Source organism: Mus musculus, chromosome 9 (assembly GCF_000001635.26).
Source record: "Mus musculus strain C57BL/6J chromosome 9, GRCm38.p6 C57BL/6J".
Taxonomy (NCBI): domain Eukaryota; kingdom Metazoa; phylum Chordata; class Mammalia; order Rodentia; family Muridae; genus Mus; species Mus musculus.
The window spans coordinates 49,054,181-49,082,156 of NC_000075.6; the positions used below are offsets into that span (position 1 = coordinate 49,054,181).

At 43.8% G+C, this 27,976-nt stretch overlaps 2 protein-coding genes across 3 annotated transcripts in view; both read left to right on the forward strand.

Annotated features, from left to right (window-relative positions):
• The first annotated feature begins 1,395 nt into the window (after positions 1–1,395).
• On the forward strand, positions 1,396–24,595 carry Zw10 (zw10 kinetochore protein). Of its 2 annotated transcripts, none has more exons than XM_006510371.3 (16): positions 1,396–1,607; positions 3,463–3,597; positions 6,390–6,491; positions 6,688–6,765; positions 6,875–7,050; positions 8,013–8,165; positions 9,830–10,021; positions 12,499–12,662; positions 14,480–14,662; positions 15,394–15,632; positions 17,402–17,473; positions 19,023–19,192; positions 19,839–19,969; positions 20,725–20,856; positions 23,272–23,474; positions 24,019–24,595. In XM_006510371.3, exons 6-16 carry the CDS (start codon positions 8,084–8,086, stop codon positions 24,137–24,139), a joined length of 1,689 nt encoding a protein of 562 aa, XP_006510434.1. In that variant the 5' UTR covers positions 1,396–1,607; positions 3,463–3,597; positions 6,390–6,491; positions 6,688–6,765; positions 6,875–7,050; positions 8,013–8,083; the 3' UTR covers positions 24,140–24,595. The 2 variants fall into 2 exon arrangements, with proteins under 2 accessions (XP_006510434.1, NP_036169.1); NM_012039.2 differs by having other exon boundaries at positions 1,401–1,607; positions 6,875–7,034; positions 24,019–24,593.
• A 498-nt stretch (positions 24,596–25,093) lies between these two features.
• Tmprss5 (transmembrane protease, serine 5 (spinesin)) overlaps positions 25,094–27,976 on the forward strand; it is a 38,318-nt gene continuing 35,435 nt past the window's right edge. The window contains exon 1 of the mRNA XM_006510708.4: positions 25,094–27,178. The gene's annotated coding sequence lies outside the window, so the exon portion shown is untranslated. The remainder of the gene's footprint in view (positions 27,179–27,976) is intronic.

Below are 27,976 nucleotides of genomic sequence, written 5' to 3' on the forward strand. Positions count from 1 at the left end.
TTTCCCTGCCATCAACGATAAAAAAGGACAAAGGGTAAATTAGCAAGAGAAAAGATGACATTTGTATAATAAACATCTTGTTTATTGGTTTTATTGCCTGCTCCAGGAAGGATGCTGGAGACAGATAACATCTGTTCTAAATCCCTACTGATTGAATTACCTGTATCTGCACCCTTGTCTCTGTTAATTTTATACTTTATGGTATTGCTGCACTAATGGCATTCCATTTGGCTATGTAAAACACTTGCTTGCTCTGCTGGTCAAGTAACAAAAAGTGTATAAAGGGGACAAGGATGCTCTTACAGCACGCATCCCTCTCCTACAAAGAGTGTCACGTTGGTAATAATGCCCAGTGGCTGTCTTTCAGGTCAGCCTGTTTTGCAAAGTGAACGAGTGATCTCATCTTCGCGGAACACTCTTTTGACCTTCAACAATGAAATAGTTCTAAAAAGCTATGGCTAGCTGGACATAGTGGAATAAGTGTATAATTCCTGTATACAGGAGGCTGAGGCAGGAAGATAGCTATGAATTTGATGCCTTCCAGGGCTACAGAAACCACGTCTCAAAACAGAGCCAAAAAAATCACTGAAAACTTTAAAATTAAACAACGATAAAAAGCCTTTGGTGAAATTTATTTGTAATCTCTGATAGGAAGTGATAAGAATCTTGTTCTAGGGGATTGCCCGGTGGCTAGAAGCACTCGTTGCCCTTACTCAGGACCAGGACTCAATTCCCAGCATCCACATGGTGGCTCATGTCATCTGTAAGTCCAGTTTCAGGGACTGGACTTACTTGCCTGCTTCTGACTTCCATGGACACAGCCAAAACATTCATACGTATCTTAGAAAGAAGGTTTTATAAAAGAATGTCTGTAGCACTTACAGGACCGTTACACTAAGTATAAATTTGTACCATATCCATGTATCAATATACTTAATATGAGGCACTATTAACAAACACTATTAGAAAGGTGCAATTGTGGGGATCCTTTCACTTATGTCACTCTCTCGCACAATTCCAGAGGGCAAAATTCGGGTAGACTTAGCTGCTGAGCCCAATGAATGAATAACAAAAAAGATCGAGATGATTCTGTAAGTATCGAGCTAGATAATCTCACAGGAAAACCTGAGATTACTGAGTATAGGGAGGGCCATAAAGGATTATTACCTGAAACATTCCGCAGTTTCTAGCGAAACCAACCCAACCCTACCCAAAATACAAGAAGAAAAAAACCGGCGGGAACAGACTGGCGTTTGAAAACCTGTAGGGAGCAGATGACGCCTGCGCACTTTGGTGCCTTCTAGACGCCACTGAAACAGCGGACGCCTGACGGCGCGAGGCCTCCTGGGAACTGTAGTGTGACCCTCTCCTGTGCGCGAGCGCCGGACCCCGTAGAACTCAGTTTCCCGGCAGGCCCTGCGGTGAGGCCGCTGGCGGGACCGGAGCTGCGGCGCTGGCAGCGGGGTTGACCTATCCTGTTTGTGTGGGTACGCTTCGTGGCGATGGCCTCTTTCGTGACAGAAGTCTTGGCCCACTCGGGGAGCCTGGAGAAGGAGGATCTGGGCACCAGGATCAGCCGCCTGACCCGGCGGGTGGAGGAGATCAAGGTGAGGGCGGGCCACAGGCTGCTGCCGCTGGGGAGAGCCGGGTGCGGAGCCTCCTGAGTTGGAGGCTCAGAAGTGTTGGGGGGCTGTTTGGAGCACGGCCGCAGAGCGGTTGGAGACCAGGGCCTGGGATTGTGAGGAGGAAAGGCCGTGGCTGTTTAGTGGTGGGGAGTGGGGCCAAGTTGGGCAAAAGTGAGCCGCTGATGGAGAAGACTGAAGAAACCTGCGGAGCCGGAGGTGGGACTGGAAGCCCGGATGTCCACTTAGGACAGGACAGCCGCCCTATCTGTCATCTCTACCCACTCCTTCATTTATGGATGGATGTAATAATTCTAGGAAAGTCGCGTCGTTCTCCTCGGATTTTCTTTTAACTGGTTGAATATGTTTATAAAAGTATTACTTCACGCACGGAACTTGAGGCATGCTGAGGGCTGATGAGCTGGTACCGGCATGAATATGCAACTCACAGCCATAGTTTTACTTCGTATTAGTGCTACCTGGCAAGCCAGGTCTTCAGTGGCTTTCTTTGAAAATGACGTGTACCTCACTAAGTCTGGACTTGGTAGGCGCTACCTAACAACTTTCTTCTTCTTCTTTTTTTCTTTCTTTCTTTTCTTTTCTTTTTTTTTTCCTAGACAGGGTTTCTCCGTGTAATAGCCCTCGTTGTCCTGGATTCAAGCTTTGTAGAACTGGCTGGTGTCGAACTCACAGAAATTCGCCTGCCTCTGCCTCCCGAGTGCTGAAATGGAAGGTCTCCACCATCCCACCCGCTCCTAACAATTTTTGATGTTAGAGTTCTTAATTTTATGTATTCATGCCACTGGCATTTCTGTAGTGTGGCTTACGGTTTTTTGTTTTTTAATGATCTAGGATGAGGACATTGCACTAGTATTTGTTTCATACATAAGTTTGAATCTTCAGTCAACTGAGAACTACTTTCTGTGCCTCAAGCAGGCATAGTCCTTGCACCTCCAGCTTTTTACCACTTTAAATGTATTTCTACACACACACACACACACACACATACACACACACACACCTCTTCCATCTCAGTTGTAGCCTCCTGCATAAAACAAATGCCTGACTTTTCTCCTGAGTCTTCTCTTTTGTACTGGGATGCTTTGTAACTGCTGAAGTATTACACTTCAGCCCCGTTTTTTGGCCAGTTTGGAGAATAGTATCTTTCCTACATAAAAGGAATTAGTTTATGGGCAAGCATAATTTACATCGTGCAGCGTGTTCAAGAAGATATTAAGTTGCTTTGAATTAAGGGAGATAACAAGACTCAATCCTTTATAAAAATTTATTTTATTCATGTGTGTATGTCTGTGGGCGCATGTGTGTGGTAGTGTGGGTGTGGAGGTCAGAGGACAGCTTGTGGGAGTCAGTTCTTTGGTTTTACAGTGTGGGTCCCGGGAGTTGAACTTCGGTCATCAAGCTTGGTGGCAAGCACCTTTACCATTGGAGGCATCTCCCTAGCCCTCTTATCATTTGAGAAGTTTTAAAATGAAAATTTTGTAACCCAGAAGATGGAAATTAGTAAATTAAGCTATATAAATTATGTATTTCTATGTGTAATTAGGTAGATGATTAAAATTTGTGGACAAAGTATGATACAGTTTACTGTGAAATGTTTGACTCCATCTTTCTCATTTCCGGAGTCTGTTCTGTACAAGATCTTGCCCATCCTTGGGGGTTGGGAATTGGCTTCCTACATTTTACAGATGAATGGAATGTTTTTAAAGGAAACCCATGGCTGTGGGTAACTTGATAAAGTTGTAACATTGGAAGAGGCTGTGTATTTTAATGAGGTTCCTGATTCATTTCATCGTCATGCACTTCCTGTCTTGTATTCTAGGGTGAAGTATGCAATATGATCAGCAAGAAGTACAGTGAGTTCCTGCCTACCATGCAGAGTGCGCAGGCCCTAGTTACCCAGGTGGACACTCTATCTAACGACATCGACCAGCTGAAATCCAGGATAGAGACTGAGGTAAGCAGAGATTGTTGTATCGGGTAAACTTAGGTTTCTTAGGGGAGGCATCATATTAATAACCTCTTGTTTTCCAAGGCTATCCTGTGAAACATTTCAGGATCTTCCTTTCCTTGTTGGTAAATTGAGGTTGAACTAAATGATGGTAGGGTGACTTCAGTTCTAAATTAGAAATATTTCTCAAACTCAGTCACACCACTTATTAACTTTTCTCCTAGTGAAGATAATAATGTCTTACATTTAGATGGATTATTTTTTTTTTTTAAAGATTTATTTATTGATTATATGTAAGTACACTGTAGCTGTCTTCAGACACTCCAGAAGAGGGAGTCAGATCTCGTTACGGATGGTTGTGAGCCACCATGTGGTTGCTGGGATTTGAACTCCGGACCTTCGGAAGAGCAGTCGGGTGCTCTTACCCACTGAGCCATCTCACCAGCCCGGATTATTTTTTTTTAAGATTTATTTATTTTATGTATGTGAATACATGGTCACTGTCTTCAGACACACCAGAAGAGGACATCGGATCCTATTACAGATGGTTGTGAGCCACCATGTGGTTGCTGGGACTTGAACTCAGGACCTTTGGAAGAGTGATAAGTGCTCTTAACTGCTGAGCCATCTCTCCAGGCTGAATGGAATTTTTTAAATTAAATTTTCAATATTTTCATATGAAAATGCTTAGAATTTGGTCTTTCATGTTAGAATGCTTCCCCCCCCCCCCCCCCAAGGCCTTTTTGTGCAACTCGGTCGCCCTGGAGTTCACCGTGTAGCCCATGCTGGCCTGCGTTTGCAATGCTCCAGCTTCCTCATCCCCAGAAGCTAAAATTAGAGACTGGAGGCTTGTGCCACTCGTTGCAACCACCCTTTCATCTTTTAATAGCATTCTCTTAGATCTGCAGTTGGTCCCGGACGTTTAAGTGTCAGAACAGTCTCTCTTGAATTCGGCTGTTTATGAAGTGGCTTGTGTTATTCACCATGGCTCTTCTGCTTAGCATGAACTTGCAGAGGACTCTCGCTCTCCCTGTCCTGCCATGCTCTGTGGCCTAGTGCTTTACATCTACAAGATGGAGATGTGGTATGCTTTAGGAGCCAAGGATAACTGAGGCTCAAGCTGTCTGGTCAATGGAACACATCTAGACCCTTGGCTCTTGAAATTTTAGGCTGAGTGATTCTGTCCTATACACTGTAGCTGCTCTTCTCCCTGGCTGTTATTCACTAGATGTCAGCCCTCCTTCAGTGTGGCGGCAATCAAAAACTGTCTCCAGACATGGCCAGGTATTTTAGAGAAGTAAGGAAAATCACTAGAGAATGGGACTGTGGAAGAGGGAGAGGGAGGAGGAAGGAGAGTAGGAGTGTTAGCTTGGTATTGGCGATAGGCTTTGATGGAGCAGAGAACTGCAGTGTTTTGACGAGGACGGTTTTGATAGACGGTGGGTGGGATGGGGATGGGGGGGACTAAAACCTTCCTAACAGTAAGATGTGGACTGACTGGCGTCAGGAGTTAAGACACTGTGTCACTGTTAGAAAAAGGTTATTGGGGCCTAGCAAACACAGAAGTGGATGTTCACAGTCAGCTATTGGATGGATCACAGGGCCCCCAATGGAGGAGCTAGAGAAAGTACCCAAGGAGCTGAAGGAATCTGCAACCCTATAGGTGGAACAACAATATGAACTAACCAGTACCCCGGAGCTCCTGTCTCTAGCTGCATATGTAGCAGAAGATGGCCTAGTCGGCCATCAGTGGAAAGAGAGTCCCATTGGTCTTGCAAACTTTATATGCCTCAGTACAGGGGAACGCCAGGGCCAAGAAGTGGGAGTGGGTGGGTAGGGAAGTGGGGGGGAGGGTATGGGGGACTTTTGGGATAGCATTGGAAATGTAATTGAGGAAAATACCTAATAAAAAACAAGAAAAAGAAAAAGCTTATTTGTGGGAAGGAGGAGGGAAGTCAGGTGCTTGCTCAAGTGGAGGGACTGTTTACCAAGGTGGGAAAGAGGAGGGAAGTCAGGTGCTTGCTCAAGTGGAGGGACTGTTTACCAAGGTGGGAAAAATTCAACATATTTAAATCTGGTGTGAGGCACCTTCCATGCCTGGGTGTCTAATTCCTTACTTCATGAATGAATAAAGAATGAGATACGGGGAGTGTAAGACACAGAAGGGAGAAAATGAATGATGCGTGGGCCTTGGGAGAGTAGAGTGAGAAGTGAGGTTTCCTTCAACATTAAAATAAGAATCACAATCACTTGCCGCTGTGGATGTCTCTCTAGTAATCCAAGTGACGAGCTCTACTTAAAAAGACAGCTGCTTGTGTTAGGGGAGGTGATGAGGCAGAGGCAGGCCCATCTCCTCGAGTTTGAGATCAGCCTGGTCTGTGTAGTGAGTGCCGGGCTAGCCAGGGCTGGATTGTCTCAAACAGAAAAAAGAAGAGAAGGTGACTTGACAGTTGGTGTTGATGAGATTGTTGATTTTTGTCTATTTGTTTTGTGTGTCAGATTCTTGCCACTAAAACTCAGGTCATCTGGCTTGGTGAGTGAATGGGTGAAAGAGCCTTACCCATTGAGCATCTGTCTCATTGACCTGAGAATGGCATTCTTGTATAGATAGGGTAAGACTTTGAACCAGGGTCCAGTCTCTCCTAGTCATCTTCTGTGCTTTTATTTCTGTCAGAACTGTGTTTAAATTTCAACATACATTCCACTGGGGAACTAAGGTTTAGTGATAGGCTATCCATGTTTTATTCCTTTGATGTGGTAATGCCTGAAAGTCCTTACCCTTTTGTTGTATAAATTAGGTCTGTCGGGATCTTCACATATCAACTGTTGAGTTTACAAACCTGAAGCAGCAGCTGGAAAGAGACTCTGTAGTCCTAACTCTGCTCAAACAACTCCAAGAGGTAATGAAGCCCAGCTGGCGCCGCCGTGTTAAGGTGGTGAGGAGGAGGAGGAGGAGGAGGAGGAGGAGGAGGAGGCTGTCTCTCTTCTAATTGTTCTGACGCTCCCTGACAGATCGGTGTTTTCACACTTACAAGCTGATGTTTAAAACAGACATAGACGTTTGGATGCCTGCTAACCGAGGGGTTTCCTTTTCAGTTTTCCTCTGCTATTGAAGAGTATAACAGTGCGTTAGCAGAGAAGAAGTACATCCCTGCTGCTCGGCACCTGGAGGAGGTAGGCACGCTCTGATGAGCCCCTTTTGCCCATTGCCATCCAACAGGTGGGTTCTAATGTTTTGTGACTCTAGAGGAGATGTTTAACAGTGATTTCATTTTACTACCAGGCTCAGGAGTGCTTGAAGTTATTAAAGTCCAGAAAATGCTTTGACTTAAAAATGTTGAAGTCTCTCAGCATGGAGCTCACCGTGCAGAAGCAGAACATACTGTACCACCTGGGAGAAGACTGGCAGAAGCTGGTTGTATGGAAGTTTCCGCCGGCAAAAGGTGCTGCTGGCCTCAGGTGGACGGCTTTGCTTCATCTGCCTGCACCACATGGACCTCTGAATACATCCTGAATGTTCAGTACTAACAAACAGGAATGTTTCACTTAGTCAGATATTAATCTATTCACTTTTCAGTATTTCATTTACCTGCTTCAGATCTCTTTTCAAGGGAACGTTTTTCATCTTTCTGATTAGTATATATTGTGCATAACAAAAGCATATATTGTGTATAGTAATAGACTTCATGATGATATTTCACAGAATAGATAATAGATTTTGGTCACATTTACCCCCATTCCCTTCTCCTCCTCCTCTCACTTCTGTGAGTGAGCTCACTTTGGTAATGATTTGTCTTCGAGTGAGACCTAGGAAGAGGTTTATGAAGGACATTCCTTTTCCTGTGTTGGATTTTGAAATTTAGTTCAGAGTAAACCCCATCCTGCTCTGTTTCCTGTTTCCATTTTGCCCTGACTTCCGTGTATTACATATGATATATCCCTTGGTATTTTGAAAGAAATGATACAGAAAGTTTTAGGTGCGAAGCTGTCAGGAGTGTTGAAATATTTCTTCTTCTTCATTAATTAATTAATTTATTTATTTTGGCTGTTCGAGACAGGGTTTCTCTGTATAGCCCTGGCTGTCCTGGAACTCACTTTGTAGACCAGGCTGGCCTCAAACTCAGAAATCCACCTGCCTCTGCCTCCCGAGTGCTGGGATTAAAGGTGTGCCCTACCACTGCCCGGCTAGGTACCATTTCATTTCTTACTGGCATATCTTTTTTTTGCACTTTGGACATACCAAAAAAAAAAAAAGAGCATTTTCTGTTTGGAAGCAGTACATAGGGCATGAATACCACAGTTAGCCACAGTTTAAGCGTATTGTAATGAAGCTGTTCTTAGGAATCTCAGGAGAGGAAATGCTGAGAGGAGATGATCACATTACATTGCTAAGACAGCTGATATTTTCCTCCTTTTCTTAGATACCAGCAGCTTAGAGTCTTGTCTACAAACAGAGCTTCATTTATGCACTGAGCAGCCGGAGAAAGAGGACATGACTCCTCTGCCGTCCATCAGTTCTGTCCTCTTGGCCTTTTCCATTCTTGGAGAATTACCCACCAAGCTGAAGTCATTTGGTAAGTGATTTGTTTCATTCACTTTAACTTTCAGAAGGCCTGGTGTTAAAGGGATGACTGAAGAGTTGATAAACTTCAGAGGGGACTATTAGTGACAGTGTTTGGCTTAATAATCCATCAAAGACAATGGTCACAAGTCTTTTTTTTTTTTTTTTTTTTTGTAATGCATGGGCTCTTTTTAAAAACTATTTCTTGGAGCCAGCCGTGGTGGCACATGTCTTTAATCCCAGTACTCGGGAGGCAGAAGCAGGCGGACTTTTGAGTTTGAGGCCAGCCTGGTCACAAAGTGAGTTCCAGGACAGCCAGGGCTACACAGAGAAACCCTGTCTTGAAAAACCAAATAAGTAAATAAATAAATAAATAAAAATAAAAACTATTTCTTGGGCTGGAGAGATGGCTCAGCAGCTGAGAGTACTGACTTCTCTTTTAGAGGTTCTGAGTTCAATTCCTAGCAACTATGTGGTGACTCAGAACCATCTGTAATGGGATCTGATGCCCTCTTCTGCTGTGTCTGAAGACAGTGACAGTGTGCTCATATACATAATATAAGTAAATAAATATTTAAAGAAAAAACCTAACTAGTTCTTAGTTTTTAACAGCTATTGGTTTTGAATAACTTAAAAGTTTTTAGGTAGGAAAGATACTCTGGGAAAACCTGTAATATGTAATTTCGTGGGTATATTTTGAGATTTTATTTTTATTTTTTTATTCTTTTAAAATATTTCATGTTATGTGTGTATACTGTCACTGTCTTCAGATACACCAGAAGGGGGCATCGGATGACCATTACAGATGGTTGTGAGCCACCATGTGGCTGCTGGAAATTGAACTCAGGACCTCTGGATCTCTCCAGCCCGGATATTTTTTGTTTTTGTTTTTTAAATTTACTCATTTTTATGTATATGGCTCATTTGCCTACTTATATATATATGGGAGCCCTATGTATGTTTGCTACCCATGGAAGATGTTAGATCCCTTGAAACTGGATTTATAGCCAATTTCGAGTTGTCATGTAGATGCTAAGAACTGAACCCAAGTCCTTTGTAAGAGTAGCCAGTGCTCTTACCTTGAGCCATCTCTTTATTCCTCATGATATATATTTTTGGCACATTTACTCCTTAGAGGTTTTCTTCTAGTGATGATTTTAAACAATTTTTATTTTTAGATTTATTTTATTTTTATATATATGGGGTTTTGATTGTGTGAATGTCTGCGTCAAGGGTACATTGGAAAAGAGGGCATCAGATCCTGTGGAACTGGAATTAGGAAGGTTTGTGAGCCTCATGTGGATGTTAAGAATCGAACCTGGGTACTATGCAGTAACAAGAAATTCTCTTAACCTTTGAACCATCTCTTCAGCCCCTAATATCTGTTTATTTGTTGTTTTTTTTTTTTTTTTTTTTTTTTTGTGTTCAAAACAGGATTTCTCTGGCTGTCCTAGAATTATTTTGTAGACCAGGCTGGCCTCAGACTCCCAGAGATTCACCTGCCTCTGCCTCCCAAGTGCTGGGATTAAAGGCAGCCCCCAATTTTTAAATTTTAATGTTTTTATGTTTTTGAGTCAATGTCTTACTCTTTTTCCTTTCTTTACGTTTGGGGATTTCGTATGTGAGTAGTGTGTTTCTGGTGGGTGTTGATGAGTGTCCCCATGGCCATGATTTCAGGTCAGATGCTGCTGAAGTATATCCTTAAGCCTCTGGTGACCTGCCCGTCGCTCCATGCTGTGATTGAAAGGCAGCCAAGTTCAGTTAGCATTTGTTTCGAGTCTCTGACGACGGACTTGGAACACCCATCACCACCCGAAGCTTTTGCAAAGATCCGATTGGTCCTGGAAGTGCTCCAGAAACAGCTTCTAGGTGTGTACACCAAGACAGCCGTTTACAATTAGGAAATGTGCATGCTGCGTTTACATGTGTTATTCTTAGAGCAAAAGGGCTGAAACCTGGGCTAAGTCTCGCCTTAGGAACACAGTAGACCCTATCTTCTTGCCTAATTTATAGTTTTCTCTTTGCCATCTTGGGTCATTAGTGACATCTCAGAGCCTGTATTTTAATGGTATTTTAGCTAGAGTCTAGGATGTACATCTCTTGGACATCTGATAACATATTTTGGGACACTTGCCTTAATAGTAAGAGAAATGAGCCAGGTCTGTTGTGTATGTTTCCATAGAAGAATCCCCATTAACCTGATGCAAACAAATGAGGAGGGATATCAGGAACAAATCACATTAACACTCGGCCCATTGGTAATTTTGATGTACTTGCATTAGAAATTGCCTGATTTGCTTTGAATCAGATATCCCTTCCCCCACCATCCACTTACAAAAGTTTCTTCTGAGCCAGATGGTGGTGATGCACAGCTTTGGTCCCAGCACTCGGGAGGCAGAAGCAGGTGAATCTCTGAGTTCAAGGCCAGCCTGGTCTACAGAGTGAGTTCCAGGACAACCAGGCTACACAGAGAAACCCTGACTTGAAAAAAAACCAACAAAAGAAGTTTCTTCTGGTGTTTTAAAACAGTACTGCTATTTCTAGTCTGTTTGATTTATGTTGTCCTTGCTTTCCTCAGCAGTCTTGGGGGATGTTCCAGCCAGCATTCTTCTGAGGAAAGGTTTTTTTAACACTTTAAAAACATTGCTATTCATGGGCCTTCCTAACAATCATAAATTACTGATTTTTTTGATTAGTGATTTAGATACAAAGCAAGGAATTCTTAGTGTAGCTTTGATAGGAGCACAACTCCTGCCTTAGCCTCCTAAGGCTAGATCACAGCTATGTTTTTCCATGTCCATCTCCTGATAGTTGGGAATAAATTCAATTTTGTTATTTTGTTTTGGTTTTCTTTGAGACAAGTGTCTCATTATCTGGCCTAGAACTTACTGTGATCCTGGACTGGGCCATTGGTCTCCCTGCCTTATACTGTCAGTTGCTGCTTGGCTTCAGCTAAAGAGTTTTATGGGGATACAAGTTCTTAGCAAGTGACAGGTGACAGCCACCCTCCCATCCTTTTAAAATGAGATCAGTGAGAAATACTGTGGTTGTTTATTCTTGTACTGTCAGTAGACAGTAGGCTGAGGCAGGAGGATCACAGTGACTTCCAGACTAGCCTAGACTACAGAGTAAGATCCTGTCTCATTCTGAATTACACAAATCCACATGTTCATTTTCTATTATTTGAATGTTTAGCAAGTGTTCCCTTATTTCAGTGAAACTATGACATGGTTTCAGTAGATTTTCTGAAACCCTGTAACTCATGAGCAGAGGCAAAGAGCCCATTTTTGTTGTCATTTGTAAATCAGGGATAATTGATGTTGGTATAAGAGTTTAAAAGAAAGCATCAACATCTTGGCTTTTTCTCCCCTTATTTCTTTTCACATTTATTTGGTTATTGGTTTTCTTCAAGATAGGGTTTCTCTGTATAGCTCTGGCTGTCCTGGAACTTACTCTTAAACCAGGCTAGCATCGAACTCAGAGTTCCTCCTGTCTCTGCTTCCTGAGTGCTGGGATTAAAGGTGTGCACCACCACTGCCTGGCTTTATATTTACTTGTTGAGTGTGACTGTTGGGGGACAACTTGGGTCAGTTCTTCTACCATGTACCTGTTCTGGGAATTGATGGTAGGTCATTAAGCTTGAGTGGTAAGCAGCTTTACCCACTGAGCCGTTCAGTTGGCCTTTAACTGTTACTTAAGTGGGAAGTATGCTATTCTAAACCTAATGGTCCCAAGGTACTTTGAAAAACACTAACCATGAAATAAACTGTAAAGGAGGCAGTAACTAAGACACTGCTTGGCAGACTAGGCAGTGTGATTTCATGTAACTTACTGATACTTTGCTTAGGATAAATTCCCAAATCATATACAGAGATGGAAAAGTAGAGTGTTCTTTCTTTTGTGTTTGCTTTTTTTATTATTAAAAAGAGAAGGAAGGTTTTGTAAGGCTTTATTAAAAGCTAGTTTTAACTTGGAACGCATACTTTCTGAGTATTTGCTACATAATCAGAGTAATGGCGTATGGTTAGATGATTGCAGTGTAGTGTGTATGGTGTGTATTGCCGCGGAGGGCCGGGGTGCTGTGGTGAGCAGGACCCACGTGAGCAGAGAGTACAGCAGTTCTAACTTTACACCGTGCATTGCCACGTACAGCCTGTCGAGGGACCTATCGCGCTGTCTGTGCTGCTTCTCTTGCCCACCACCCTTTCATTTTAATTTACATACATTCTTATTTTCTGTGTTACCCTGGCCATCTGGAAACCTGTTCTGCCTACCATCTTAAAACTGAGTCATTTTAGAAAACTAGGGATTACGAATTTGTCTAAAACTTTTTCCTTTGAATTCAGATTTGCCTCTTGATGCTGACCTAGAAATTGGAAAAGTCCCTGGGATCGTGTTGGCTGAGATGCTTGGTGAGGGGATCTGGGAGGACCTTTCTGAGTGCCTCATCAGAAACTGCTTGGTTTACTCTATTCCCACAAACAGCAGCAAGCTCCAGGAATACGAAGAGGTAAAGGGTGGAGAGAGAATACGCTTTCAGTCAGGAAAGTTCTATGCTCTGTTGGTTGGTTTATTTATTTATTTATTTATTTATCTTTTGTTCTCAAGTTATACCCTTAAGAAAACTGTTACTATTAAAAGTCAGGTGGTGCTGTCACACACCTTTAATTCCAGCACCTGAGAGGCAAAGGTAGGTGGATCCCTATGAGTTCAAGGCTAAACTGGTCTACTGAGTGAGTTCCAGAACAGCCAGGGCTACTCACAGAAACCCTATCTGGAAAAACGAAAACCAAAAATTATTAATGAGTGAAAATAACAAATAACTTCATTTCTCTTCTGGCTTCCTGCCTCTTTGATGAAGAAAGCCTGCTTTTTTGTGCCTTTTTAAAAAATTTGATAATTTTATCAGCTGTAATAGCTATTTTGTGGGATCCCCTTTTTAGTGCTTGCTGGAATGCTAAAATAAAGGTGTTTATAAGATCTTGACACCATTATTAGAGTCTTCAAATTCTATTGAAGAGTCTCTTCCAAATGAATCTAGGGTTGGAAGGATGTATAATTAAAATTTATTTTTAATTTTAATTCTTTAAAAGATGTACAAGAGTGTTTTGCCTGAGTGTATGTATGTATGTGGATCATGTGCCTGGTGCCTGTGGAGATTAGAAGAAGGCATCAGATTCTCTGAAACTGGAGTTACAGATGGTTGGGCGCTACCACATGAGTGCTGCCAATCAAACCCCAGCTTTCCACACAAGCAGCCAGTGCTCCTAACTGCTGAGCCACCTCTCCAGCTCTGAGGATGTATATTTTTAAACCAAGTAATTGATGACTTGAATAAATGGCCATCTTGTGTTGGCTTAGATTTTTCAGAACCTACTTTAATAATGGTTCTTAAATGCTTCAATCTCCCTTCTAGCCCACTGACCAAAGGTAGGGGAAAGAGATGGTTAATAAGACAAAAGGAATGTGGGCCTGTTTAGAAGTAGTTCTTTGGGCCAATTCCAATCTTCCTTGTCAGGATATCAGCAGCTCAGTCCAAAACACTAAACATGAATCAGTAGCAGCGGCTCAGCCCAGAAGAAACGGAGAGGCTCTGCCTAACTGGCACCAGTCCATCAGCAAGAAGCAGCCAGAATACCAGGAGATCTTAGGCTCCTTTCTCTCTGCAAAGTCACAACAAGCAAAGATCAGTGATGACCAAGGAGTGTTGCAAGGGGAACCAGTGCAAGAGTGTTGTTCATTGTCTGTGGGGCTCTATTAATATAATGCTCTTTCTAACTGTCATGCATCCTCTCAAGTGACTGCCTCAGAGAATATCCTGTCATGTGACTGCCTCAGCAAAGCGTCCTCTTCAGGCAGCTTCCAGAAAAGCGTCACATGACACAACTGAGTTCCAAAGAAACCAGAAATTTCCACTTCAGTCTTGGTTCTTATTCTTTTCATTACAGTGGGTTTGAAATTTTCATTTTGATAATGTATGCACAGTTGATCTGCATTATCTATAGGCTCAGCCTGACTGTTGACGGACAATACTTGGGGAAAATTTGTATTTTTACTAGATTTATATGACAGTTCTTCTTGTCATTTTTTATGAAACTGGAGTTTCAGAGGATGATGGTTACATAACATTTACAGTCTACTAAGGACTGTAAGCTAGGGATGATGTAAGGATATCAAGAGAGGGTGGACAGTGTGCTTGCTTATGCAGAGGACTGAACATCCATGGATTGTAATTTCTGAGGGGTATTCTGGAGCTAATTCCCAAAATGTACCAAGGGAGAACTGTAGATAATTCCTTTCTCTTTTTCTTATGTTTGTCTTTGTCAGATTATACAGTCCACAGAAGAATTTGAAAAGTTCCTAAAGGAGATGAGGTTTTTAAAAGGCGATACTACTGACTTGCTGAAATATGCTCGCAATATCAATTCTCATTTTGCTAATAAGAAGTGCCAGGATGTGATTGTGGCGGCTAGAAATCTCATGACCTCTGAGATTCACAACACTGTCAAGGTACTTGGGGTTGACCGCATCTTGTATGGGAAGCAGCTTCGTTCTGAGACATGTATCGTGAAGTAGGGAAGAGTGGCAGTTGCCAAGCTCTCGGAGACAAATGGTCCTCTTCAAGTGCTCCTGTTGTCTCCCTTTTCTTTGAGTACGAACGCCTTTAATCCCAGTACTTGGGAGACAGAGGCAGGCGGATTTCTGTGTTCAAGGCTAGCCTGGTCTACAAAGTGAGTTCCAGGACAGCCAGGGCTACAGAGAAACCTTGTCTTGAAAAACCAAAAAAAAAAAAAAAAAAAAAAAAAAAAAAAAAAAGAAGAATCTCGGGGGGCCTGGAGTGATGACACAGAAGTTAAGAGCACTGGCTGATCTTCCGGTGCTTCTGAGTTTAATTCCCAGCAACCGCATGGTAGCTCATGATCATCAATAATGAGATCTGGTGCCCTCTTCTGCCATGGAGGCATACATTCAGGCAGAACATTATATATATATATATATATAAATAAATAAATCTTAAAAAAAAAAAAGAATCCCACAGTACACATGATTGTTTCTTTCTTCCGGTGTGCTATCAGTCAAGACCAGTCAGTCCTTAGGCCACTTGTGTGAGGATCTTCTAGTCACCTGTAGGGCCATGCCTCCATCAACACGCAAGCCTTGAGTGTCTTCAGCTTTTGTTGTGTGCTTGAGTTTGCATTTTCCCAGAAACAGTCTTTTCTGCTGCTGTGTTTGAATTTTAGATTGGTCCCGATTGTAAGGAAGCCTTACCAGACTTACCCAGTCCTGATGCTGATCACAAGCTACAAGTACAGACGGTCTGCAAAGCGCAGTTCACCGACGCCGGGAACCTAGAGCCTGAGACTTCTCTGGACCCTCAGTCCTTTTCTTTACCCACGTGCCGCATCAGCGAGGCTGTGAAGAAGTTAATGGAGCTCGCTTATCAGACTTTACTTGAGGCAACAACAAGTAGCGACCAATGGTAACACAGATAACTTGATCCCTGTCATTTCCTTACAGTAACACAGGCATAAAAGCAGATGCTAGTTGGGCGTGCTGGTTCATGTTCATGACGCAGCACTTGGAAGGCTGAGGCAGGAGTGTGAAGTTGAAGCCAGCTTGGCCTACAAAGCGAGGTCTAGGCCTACTAAGGTAACTTGGTTACCTAGTACAAATCAAGTATGAAATAAGAAGCAAAGACATAGATGCAGGTGTAGATTGCTATGCCGGCTTATCTGGCATTAAAAATTGTTTTCACTTTTTAGTAAGTGACACTTTAATTTTTGCCGCACTTTGGTTGTCTGTGATCAAAGGATGTTACATAAGAAAGCACAGGCAGAAAAGGGCTAATACTGAAATGCTCCTTGCTGGATAACTGTGGTAGTTATGCCACACGCGGCAGCATCACCTGAGCCTGGGGAGCCAGAGGGACCTGGGAATGTCCCCTTTCAACTCCACATAGTGGCAGCTTGCCAGGGAGGAAGAGTCAGTTGTCTTTGGAGGTAGAACACACTGCAGATTTGCTTTCACCCTTTCAAGATGGCTCCTCTTATCCACAGTGTGTTCAGGGTACCTCAGGCTCTGTTTCACATCTCATATGGGATCTTTTGGTTTTGAAAGGCTCCTGTGTCTTAGGGAAGCAGCTCCTGTGTTAAAAAATGGCAGGCTACCCAGTTGGTTGTAGAGCTGGTCCTATAAAGGCCGTTCAGTGAGTCTGCATGGAGCTGTTGTCAGCCTTAAGAAAAGCCATGGAGTTTAGGCTTGAGTTAGTCATTGTATCCTCAGGTCTTGGGTTATTTCTGTGTGCAGATATTCTGTTTTATGTTGCTCTGGATAGAACACGTTTCCAAATACTGCCATAGCTATAATTAGGCTATCTAGTATTGTAAGTAGAAAGAAAAGTGTTTATTTTTATTATTATCTATATGCATGTGTATGTTCTTGATCTTGCTATGGCACATGTGGAGGTCAGGGGACACTTTGTGGGATCAGTTTTTCCTTCCACCTTTACGTGGGCTCTAGGGATCACACTCAGGTCACCAGGTTTGCAAGAGAGCTGTTGTTTGTTGTTCACTGACCCTGCAGAAGAGATCTGTTTCTTTATAAGGGATGAGTGTGCTCTTTTGGGAAGATAAACATAGTTGACATTATTTCCTCTAATGTGGTTTTTCTTGTAAGGTTCATTTTGGAGGCTAAGTTTCCCTGCCCCCCTCCTGACACACACAGACACACACACACACTTTTAAATGCATCTTAATAGTGATCTGTAGGTAGTTAAAGCTCAGGTTTAAAGGGCAGAGGATCTTGAGGGTTCGATTCTATTCTCAGAAGTGTTGCTTCGTCCCTTTGCGTTGGGGAAGAAGGGGAAGGGGAAAGCTGAAGGTCCGCCTGACCCGGAAAGCCCGGGAGAGCCTCTGTTGATGCCCTTTGCACAATGCTTCGGGAAATGGATGACATTTGCTTGAGGCTTAACTCTGTCTGTCACTGGAAGGATACTTTGGGTGCTGGCAGAGCACGGATGGGGAAGAGGCTTTGGGGTGTTTGTGTTCTGAAGGTTGTTAATGTATCCAGGTTCTAGAAGAGAAGTTCAGGTTAGAGGTACCGGTTGGGTGTGTCTCCACCGAGGTCCACGGTGCTTTCCTGCAGTGACCAAGGCGTGTGGTTTCTGAGCTGTGGTTTTTATCACATGACCTTCACTAATAGACTACCCGCTTCATTCTGTATTTCATTCTGTGTTTATTTTCCTTCCAGTGCTGTCCAGCTCTTCTACTCAGTGAGGAATATCTTCCATTTGTTCCATGATGTGGTACCAACATACCACAAGTGAGTATCTCTTTTCTGTGTAGTTGGACCTTGAAGTTATTAAGTCAGGTTAAAACCAGTAACTTTATATTTTCACCAAAGACAGTGATTAACATTCAGTTAGTACGCCAAATTTAGCCCTTTTAAAGGCTGTAGACATTACTGTGAATGTATAGTGATTTTTGTGTGTAGGAAGATAGCATACACTTAGAAGCTCAAAAGAACTGTGTCCAGTTTTTAATGTCCAGACATTTTCAGAGCCAATGTACCTTTCTGGGTTAGGAAATAGAAAGGTCCTCGTCCAGTGATTCCATTGCTGTGAAGAGACGCCGTGACCATGGCAACTCTCATAAAGGACAACATTTAATTGGGACTGGCTTACAGTTTCAGACATTTATTGTCATGGAGAGAAACATGGTGGCATTCAGGGCAGACATGGTGCTGGAGAAGAAATTGACTGCCACTCCCCACGGCCAAGCAGTCACGCATACGCATCTGCGGTGGCCAGACCTGCTCAGACCTTCTCTTAGGGTTACATCCTCAACTGGGTAGACACTAATTTGTGTGGAAGAATTGAAGCAGTGAATTCAATTCTGGGTTTAAAAAAATCATCTGCCGAGATTTCAAAAAGTAAAAATGCCTGGTTTCATTCTCAAAGGTTGTGGTAGTCTGTTTGGGGAAAAATCTAAATATCTTTACATTTTATATTTCTCCATGAGATTCTGATCTGTAGTCAACTTCAAAGGACTTATATGCGGTAAAGTGTAAACATCTATATATTCTTTTTTTTTTTTTTTTTTTTTTTTAGATTTATTTATTGATTATATGTAAGTACACTGTAGCTGTCTTCAGACACACCAGAAGAGGGAGTCAGATCTTGTTACGGATGGTTGTGAGCCACCATGTGGTTGCTGGGATTTGAACTCAGGACCTTTGGAAGAGCAGTTGGGTGCTCTTACCTGCTGAGCCATCTCACCAGCCCCACATCTATATATTCTTAAATCAAATTCTAATCTGATTTCAGTGTTTCATTGTATAGGTGAAATGGGAGTTGAGATGGGGGGAGGTGAACCTGTGCTTCTCCTGGCTGAATTTTAAGGGCAGAATGCACAGTTTACTGTGTTTCCTGTGCCAGAAGTAACAGTTTATTTACTTGGCTTTTCTTTTTGGTTAGTCATTGGGATAGGTTTTTTTTTAAAAACATATGTGTGTGTGTGTGTGTCCTTGAGGCCAGAAGTTGGATTCACTAGAGCTGGAATTACAGGTGGCGTGGTTATGAGCCACCTGACTTGTATACCGGGGACCAAACTCAGGCCCTGTGCAAGGAGAGCAAGCACTTGTAGTTGCTGAGACCCCTCCAGCTTCACCAGGGCAGTCTGTTGGCTGAGGCCAGGCTGGTACGGCTCACTGAATGAGAGCAAGAGCTACAGCAGGTTTTGTTGTGATCAGCACTTACGAGGTAGACAGTGGGGAAAGCCAAGGCTACCACCTGAGAGCACAGATGACTTTCCAGAAAGCTCAACTTAAGTGTACCAGGTGGTTTCCCTTTCTGCCCTTCCTCTTGGCCTAGGGAGAACCTTCGGAAGCTCCCCCAGTTGGCTGCCATTCACCACAACAACTGCATGTATATTGCTCACCACTTGCTGACCCTCGGTCATCAGTTCAGATTGCGGCTCGCCCCCATCCTTTGCGATGGCACGACCACCTTTGTGGATCTTGTACCTGGCTTCAGAAGACTTGGTAACTGATGCTTCACCCTTGGGGAAATGCGATGTTTAGAGCCTCGTATCTTTGCAGTTTAATATCGAGGTGGTTGGAGTTGGGGATGCACTAGATGTGTTAGAGTGTGGGAGGGCTTCTGATTTGTGGTATCCTATAAAACACGTGTCGTCTTTGTGTAAACATTATTTTTTCATAACATGATTTTGTGGTGTGTTGGCATGCCAGACTTTATTGTTGGTATGCATTGGCACCACCAAGTCACTTGTGACAGAAGAGAGCCACATTTGTATGGCAAATTGATATTTATTATGAGAATCCCCGGAGAAAAGTTGAGACTCTAAATATCCACCCAGCTTTTCAGTTGTAGATGTTCTCCATCAATGGTATAGACATTGGAACAGTAAACTGCATTTCCAATGAAGTGATTTTTCTTAGCTGTCTCATATCCCAAGCAAACTGCTGGAAAAGGTTTATCTATTACGCTGTGGTAGGATTGGAGGACTGGCTGAGTGGATCCAGAGTCGTTATACACAACAAACACGTTTAGTGATGTTTTCAAATGTGGTCGTTCTCGTACAGGTCAGCTGACAGTCTTATGCCCGGCTCCCCCACCCTGGTTTTGGTTCAGTAGGTTTACACTTACTTCTTTGTCTTCCCTCTGTAGGGACGGAGTGCTTTTTGGCCCAAATGCAGGCACAGAAAGGAGAACTTCTGGAGAGATTGTCAAGTGCTAGAAGCTTTGCGAACATGGACGACGAAGAGAATTACTCTGCAGCGAGCAAGGCAGTGAGGCAGGTAGGAGGCTGATGTAGCACTAAGGTCCAGGCAGCACTTGAGCCCTGTGCTCCCTGTTGGAAAGTCTAGATGCTTGTGCCAACTGTGTGTAAGGTCTTTTTCTGTTCAACCAAGACAAGTGGAAGCCGTCTTTCCATTGACTCAATGATATTGACTCGTGAAAAAAATTAAATGTAGGTTTTTTTCTCTACTCCTGTCCTAAGTGAGTCCCCTCCCCCCACCCCATTGTTGTGTATTCATCGTATATGGACTGGGTTTTATAAAGACATTTGCATACAAGTATTAAGAGAGTATTTAACCCCTGCCCCTTTCCTTTTGTTTTGCCTTTCATGTCAAGTGCTAGCCCTTTGTCCCCTTTTGCTCCACTTTCACGCCATGTATACACACATTATATCATGGGTCTGTGTAAAATCTTGGAGCCCCAAATGAGCAAAGCTGTGACCTGTGTCCACTGAGACTGACTTTGTTTTCAGTGGTCATTTCCAGCTGTGTGTGTTTTCTTGCGAATGGCATGACTTCAGTCTTTGCGGCTGAGCAGTGCTCCATTGTGTTCGCACCACATTTAGTTTCTCTCTTCTTCACTGCGGCGCTCCCTCCTCAGGACCAGTCTGCTTTTCTTCTCTCGAGGATAGCACAGAGGTTAAATGTTGAAGAGCCACAGCGTCCTCGTTACCTCACTTCTGTGTCACTTCTTTCTCCCATTTTACTCCTCACACTAAACGATGAGTGTGAATCACAGCCATCTCCTTCTCCAGGTGCTGCACCAGCTAAGGAGACTTGGGATCGTGTGGCAGGATGTCCTGCCAGTGAACATATACTGCAAGGCCATGGGGACCTTGCTGAACACAGCGATTGCTGAGATGATGAGCAGGATCACTGCTCTAGAGGTAAGAGCTGAGGGACACTTGGAGTGCAAGTCCTGTCCCATCCCGAGACTGACTTTATTTATATAATTTCATTTGTAATTCATTTTTTACACTCCATATTCCATTCTCCACCCCTCCCCATCTACACTCCAACTGTCCCACATCCCATACCTCCTCCCCATCCCCCTGTCTCCATGTGGATGCCCCCACCCGCCGCCCCACCTGACCTCTAAACTCCCTGGGGCCTCCGTCTCTTGAGGGTTAGGTGCATCATCTCTGAATGAACACAGATCTGGAAGTCCTCTACTGTATGTGTGTTGGGGGCCTCATATAAGCTGGTGTATGTTGTCTGTTTGGTGGTCCAGATCTCCGGGGTCCAGATTAATTAAGACTGCTGGTCCTCCTACAGGTTCGCCCTTCTCCTCAGCTTCTTTCAGCCTTCTCTAATTCAACAACAGGGGTCAGCTGCTTTTGTCAATTGGTTGTGTGCAAATAACCACATCTGACTCAGCTGCTTGTTGGATCTTTGGGAGGGCAGACATGCTAGGTCCCTTTTTGTGAGTGCTCCATAGCCTTAGTAATAGTCAGACCTTGGGACCTCCCCTTGAGCTGGATCCCACTTTGGGCCTGTTGCTGGACCTTCTTTTCCTCAGGTGTGACTGTAGGATGACAACCCCATCCCTCACTTGATGCCCTGTCTTCCTGCTGGAGGTGGGCTCTATAAGTTCCCTCTCCCTACTGTTGGGGCATTTCATCAAAAGTCCCTCCCTATGAGTCCTGGGAGTCTCTCACCTCCCAGGTCTCTGGTGCATTCTAGGGGGTCCCCCCAACCTCCTATTTCTTGAGGTTGCCTGTTTCCATTCTTTCTGCTGGCCCTCAGGGCTTCAGTCCTTTTCCCTTACCCAATACCAGGTCAGGTTCCCTCTACCCCCAACTGCCTCCAACCCCATCCACTTTCCCTCACAAGTCCCTCCCTCCCTCCCCACTTGTGATTGCTTTCTTCTCCCAAGTGGGACCGAGGCGTCCTCACTTGGGCACTTCAGCTTGTTGAGCTTTTTGAATTCTGTGGACTGTATCTTGTGTATTCTGTGTGGTTTTTTTTCTTTTTTCTTTTTGGCTAATACCTACTTATTAGTGAGTACATACCATGCATATCTGTTTGGATTTGAGTTACCTCACTCAGGATGATATTTTCTAGTTCCATCCATTTGCCTGTAAAAGTCAGGATGTCCTTGTTCTTAATAGCTGAGTAGTATTCGATTTTGTAAATAAACCACATTTTTTGTATCCATTCTTCTGTCATGGGACATCTAGGGTGTTTCCAGCTTCTGGCTATCACAAATAAGGCCTCTATGAACATAGTGGAACACATCCCCCTGTGGCATGGTGGGGCATGTTTTGGGTATATTCCCAAGATGATATAGCTGGGTCTTCAGGTAGATCTATTTCCAATTTTCTGAGGAGCCTCCAGATTGAATTCCAGAGCGGTTGTACCATTTTGCAATCCCACCAGCAATGGAGGAGTCTCCTCTTTCTCCACATCCTCCCCAACATGTGTTGTCACCTGAGGTTTTGATCTTAGCCATTCTGACTGGTGTAAGGTGGAATCTCAGGGTCGTTTGATTTGCATTTCTCTGATCACTAAGGACTTTGAACATTTTTTTTTTTTTTAGGTGTTTATCAGCCATTCGAGATTCCTCAGTTGTGAATTCTTGGTTTAGTTCTATACCCCATTTTTTGATTGAGTTGTTTGTTTTTTTATGTTGCAGTCTTGTTTTAATGGGCACAAATGGTACAAGAGATTGGCCATTTCGTGTCTTCCTCATGCTGTTGGTTTGGTTGGTTGGTTCCAGGCTTATCTAAATTCTGTTTTGCTGGGAACGTGTTCATCTCTTTTATTCCTAGATAAGAAAGTAGGGTTGTGTGACTTCTTAGTCTAGCATCTAAATTAGGAATGGGACATTGGAAACTGGGCAGTGGTCCCAAGGCATATTACTTAGTATGAAGTCATTTGTTCTGCAGATGAACTAAGTAATTTAATTTAGCAATGTGAACACGGTCTGTGCCGGTACCACTTTGCCAGCACACTGTGCAGTTGAGTGGACTGTAGGTGATACTATGAGGAAAATTGCCTGGATGTAGCTAGCTGATCCTTCAAAGCATAGGCCAACCAAACCCTTACTTGTAGTAGCACTGTCCTTCATAGGACAGTGTGTAGCACCTTGTGTTGGGGACACAAGCTCCTGTGCAGAGCCCATGCTGGCCATTGGCTGACACACAGCTTATATCATTCTAGAGTCAGGAGGGGTTGCAGAGAGCTGATGGATCTAGTGGCTAGTAAGATGTGCTACATAACTGGATAACTGGGAGAACATCTGATCTGCCCTGCCCTTTGTCTCAGTTCTATTCTGTTATGTTCCCTTTGTGTAACACTAGGACATCTCGACTGAAGATGGTGATAGATTGTATTCCCTGTGCAAAACAGTGATGGATGAAGGTCCACAAGTGTTTGCACCTCTGTCTGATGAAAACAAAAACAAGAAATACCAAGAAGAGGTTCCCGTCTATGTGTCCAAATGGATGCCTTTCAAAGAACTCATGATAATGCTACAAGCTAGCTTGCAAGAAATTGGAGATCGGTGCGTATGTGTTTTCTATAGAGGCCCATTTTGTACATGGTCAAGAAGGAGGGCTGGGACCACTGGTGGCAGTTGCCCCTCCCCCCACTGCACGTGTGAGAGTGTGTGTGTGTGTGTGTGTGTGTGTGTCTTTCCTTCTTTCTTTCTAAAGATTTACTTATTTTATGTGTATGGGAATTTTGTGTGCATGTATGTCTGTGTACCACATGTGTGCCTGGTGCCCATAGAGACCAGAAGAGTATGTCTGATTCCCTTGGAACTGGAATTACAGATGGTTATGAGCTGCCATGTAGGTTCTGGGAGGTGAATTCTGGTCCTCTGAAAGAGCAGCTAGTGCTCAGTGCTCTTAGCCGGAGCCGTCTCTCCCCTGCCTCTACTCTCTGGCTGTGCTGGTGCCAGATACAGCCATGAGCAGCAAGAGCTAAAGAAGAATGGGCCTCACAGGATTTATTTAATTCCACTTAAGTGTTTGGATCAAGTAAGACAATTTAAGGTATGGCTTCTCCCAGACATAGTAGGAAATAGAACCTGTCTTGTTTTGCAGGTGGGCAGATGGAAAAGGGCCCCTGGCAACTGCATTCCCTTCCAGCGAAGTCAAAGCTTTAATCCGTGCCTTGTTCCAGAACACAGAAAGAAGAGCAGCTGCCCTTGCTAAGATTAAATAGCTCCTCCTTGGAGAAAGGCTCTCCTGACTCTGGGTTCCTCCTTTGGTGTAATTATTTCCTTCAAAACCTCTCGGAATTACTTGTTGGTTTTGGTGAGCCAGTATATCATGGAAGCGTAACTTCACATAAGGACATCCTTGCCTGGACGAAGGTTTTCTGAACTGGACATTACGATGATCAATTTACGCAAAGCACTGGTGGGTTCATTGACTGTCGCTGCTGTCCCTTGTCAAGTATGAGTCTGCTCCGCAGTGTGATTTGTTCCCAGGCCCTCTTGAGAGTTGTATACATTATAATTTTAGACCCTGGCTTTGGACATTCCAAAGTTAGGGTTCAGAATTTGTAAAATACGTTTTTTGAGGGGGGTGGGCATTAAGGGCACATTACTTGTTCTTACAAGAATTACAGAAACCTCTTAAAATATTTCTTTCCAGTAAATGCCTTTCAGAGTTGAGAGTGAGTGTCTTTAATAACATGTGCTAAGGCAAAAGAGATCAAAACCCAGTTTTCTTCTCTTTTCTTTTTTTCTTTTTCTTTTTTTCTTTTTTTATAGTTTACACAAAACAATTTATTAACAGAAAATAATTTGAGAAGTCCTGTTCACAGACGGCGACCTTTGCGTGCTGTCAGGGGGATGGGGTGGCATGCTCAATCTGCCTAGTCTTCATCCCAGAGCGAGCGAGATCTCTGAGGGCGGGCTGCGCTCCAGGTCCTGGGGTCTTGGTCCTGTTTCCTCCTGTGGCCCGGAGTTTGATGTGCAGGGCGGTGATGCCCAGCTCCTTGCACCTCTGGGCCACATCCTGGGCAGCCAACATGGCTGCATACGGAGAGGACTCATCTCGGTCAGCCTTCATCTACGTCCCGCCAGTCACTCGGCAGATGGTTTCCTTGACAGATCGGTGACCTGGGCAAAGGTGTCATTGAAGGATGCAAAGATGTGGCAGACACGGAACACATTCTCTCCTTCACCACCTGAGGTCCCAGGCTGGTGACCTGCTTTTCCTTCCCCTTGCGAGGTGTCATTTCTGATCGTCGTCTCCAGACTCCTCCTTCTCTTTGCTTTTTAAAGAAAGTTAGTTTATTTCATGTATGTGCTGTCTTCAGATACCCCAGAAGAGGGCATTGGATCCCATTACCGATGGTTGTGAGCCACCATGTGGGTGCTGGGAATTGAACTCAGGACCTCTGGAAGGACAGCCAGTGCCCTTAACCACTGAGCCATCTCTCCAGTCCCCAGACCAAGTTTTCTTCCATGCTTTTTTCTCTTACTGACATCTGTGTCCCTTACTGAGGTCTCACGGATGTGCCCTTCCTTTGAGCTAGACTCTGGCTCTGTAGTCCAGGCTGACTTTGTGCTCTCCGTCTGCCCTTGGCTTCCCAAGGACAACCATGTCCCACCATGACTGCACATGGCCTCTACTTATGAGATTGCCTCATACTGCTGAGAAATTTTGGGCATGTTTTGCTATTGTGACTAAATTCTATTCTCTTGGAAGGATCCCTCTCTCCCTGCCCCCTCTTCTGAAGTACCATTCTTTCCTTCAAATGTCAAAGGGTCTGTATTGCCAGAATGCCTTTGGCATGCTATATGGGTGAAATCTAGCACCAGGCTGTGTTGTCTAGTCCTTCAGTTGGTACACATAGGTGATTTTTATTTGCCTGTATATGTGTGTGGCTTGTGTGTGTTCACACTTGTGTGTGGAGGTCAGAGGCTGCAGTTGGGCTTCTTCCTCCATTGCTCTCTGCCCTGTGTTTTGAGGCAGAGCTTGCTGGTTTGGCTAGTCTAGCTAGTCGTCTCATTCTGAAGATCCTGACTTGTCTTCTGAGTGCTGGGATTACAGGTGGGTCACCTCAGTGGCTTGGCATGGCATTTATGTGGGTGGTGCGCATCCAACCTCCTTTCCCCACACTTGCACACAAGTGCTTTACCCGTGGAGCTATCTCCCCAGCCCCAACACAGGTTTTCAGCTTAGCTTTGTGTTGAGTTTTTAAAAAAATATTTATTATGTATTCTTTTTAAAATATAGGAGTGCTCTGTCTGTGTAAACACCTACATGCCAGAAGAGGGCATCAGATTTCTCTCTAGATGGTCATGAGCCACCGTGTGGTTTATGGGAATCGAACTCAGGACCTCTGGAAGAGCAGCCAGTCTTCTTAACCGCTGAGCTATCTCTCCAGCCCCAGCCCAGCTTTGTGTGTTGAGATCTTGGTGACCATTGGCACTGCATCCGATGACACATTATCCCAGCGAGTGCTCTGGTTTGTGTCCTGTCCCCTTCAAAATGGAGGCCAGGCAGGATTTAGCTTCATGTGCTTCCAGGCAGGGACTCTCTGAGGGGTTGCGGTCTGCCAGCCTGCAGCTTCGGTCTGCCAGCCATGTCCCGAACCCTGGCCTACAGGAAACCTGGTTTTCCTCCTGTCTTGTGTTCTCTGTCTTTACCCTTTCCTTCTTAGTTCTGATTCATTCCTTTTAATCAAATCATTCTGTTTGCTTAGTCTTTCTGATCATAGAGCTAAAATTAAAAAAAAAAAAGTATTTTCTTCAGTATTCACTTGAGCTAATCTGTACTCTGCATAGTCTTCTATGAGAGGAGAGAGAAAATGGTCTGAGCCAGCTATGGTGGTTTGTTGTTAGTTGTGTTTGAGAACAAAGAAGTGGGTTTATTAAAGAGAAAAGAAGGAAGGGGCTGTTTGCACAGGGGGGAAAGTACTGTTGCTGAGAATTCACAATTTGAGGTGGCATTCTTTTCTCAGTAATTGAAAGAATGAGCTAAGGGAGGGAGCTGAAATCGATACATTGCAGGACCATTCCGGAACAGATTTCTTTTGTTCATAGAGGCTGTTCCTGTTGTCTGACAGAGACAGCAGTTTGGAGGTGGGAGGCACCGAGTCTCCTCATTCCTTTCACAGTTAAATAGAAAACCTCATCTGTAGTTTCTCAGTTGCGTAAGCTGAGCCTTGGGGGACAAGTTCCCCTGAAGTGAGCAGTCTGTAAGCCAGGACAGTGCAGGCACTTAGCCTCACCAGCCAGTGTCACTGGTAAGTGTTTTTAGTTTGCTTAGAGATGAATCATCTGATTGGACACATGGGAACTGTGGTCTAGGGGCTCATACTCAGTCTTGGAAGATCCGTGTTGGGATTGGGAGTATTGTTTGGCCTGGGTGGAGAAACTAAGAGTGTCCATTGAGGCAGTAAGGGGGCTGAGAAGGATTCATTGAGAGGATCTGTGTCCAACCAAGTGGGAAGACCCTGTTTCTTAACCAGGAGTACACAGAAGACCTTGAGAAATGAAATCCTTGAAAGATTTCCCCAAATCATCACAAACAGGAAGTTGTTCAAAAGGTAAATGCAAATAGCCTAAATCAGTGAGCCGCTTCATTGGAGCCTGGATTCCTAGCTGAACCGGCAGTCTCTGAAATGGAGACCCTCCAGATGGCGCTGTTTCCTCAGGCCTGAGCACCACAAGGCTCCCAGCTGGTGAAAGGGACGCCAAAGAACCTGTCTGCTTTCTCCTGAATTAACATTTTGGCCTTGGACAGCTCTAGAAAGGTCATCTAGACTCTGAACAGCACTTGCACTCTAAACTATTAGCTCATTTGTGAGTAAGTCAAACAATTTGATTACTGATATTATTGAAGATGAGATCTATAATTCCCTTCCCATGCTTGCAAATACTTATTAATTGAGGGTTTTTTTTTTTTGTTTTTTTTTTTTTGAGGATGGATAAGTTCCCAAGTTTTTCCCCTGCCTTTGGAAGTACACACACAAATACAAAATACTTAGGTGATCTAAATATATAGTTTGTTTAAGCTGTATGGTTGATTTTGTGCCATGGAT

What these genes read in the sequence shown, in the direction of transcription:
- Zw10 (NM_012039.2), top strand. Translation starts at nt 1,503, where the DNA reads ATGGCCTCTTTCGTGACAGAAGTCTTGGCCCACTCGGGGAGCCTGGAG. An exon ending in AATCCAGGATAGAGACTGAG is followed by an intron (nt 3,598 to 6,389) that starts GTAAGCAGAGAT and finishes TGTATAAATTAG; the next exon opens with GTCTGTCGGGATCTTCACAT. An exon ending in ACAACAAGTAGCGACCAATG is followed by an intron (nt 15,633 to 17,401) that starts GTAACACAGATA and finishes TTTTCCTTCCAG; the next exon opens with TGCTGTCCAGCTCTTCTACT.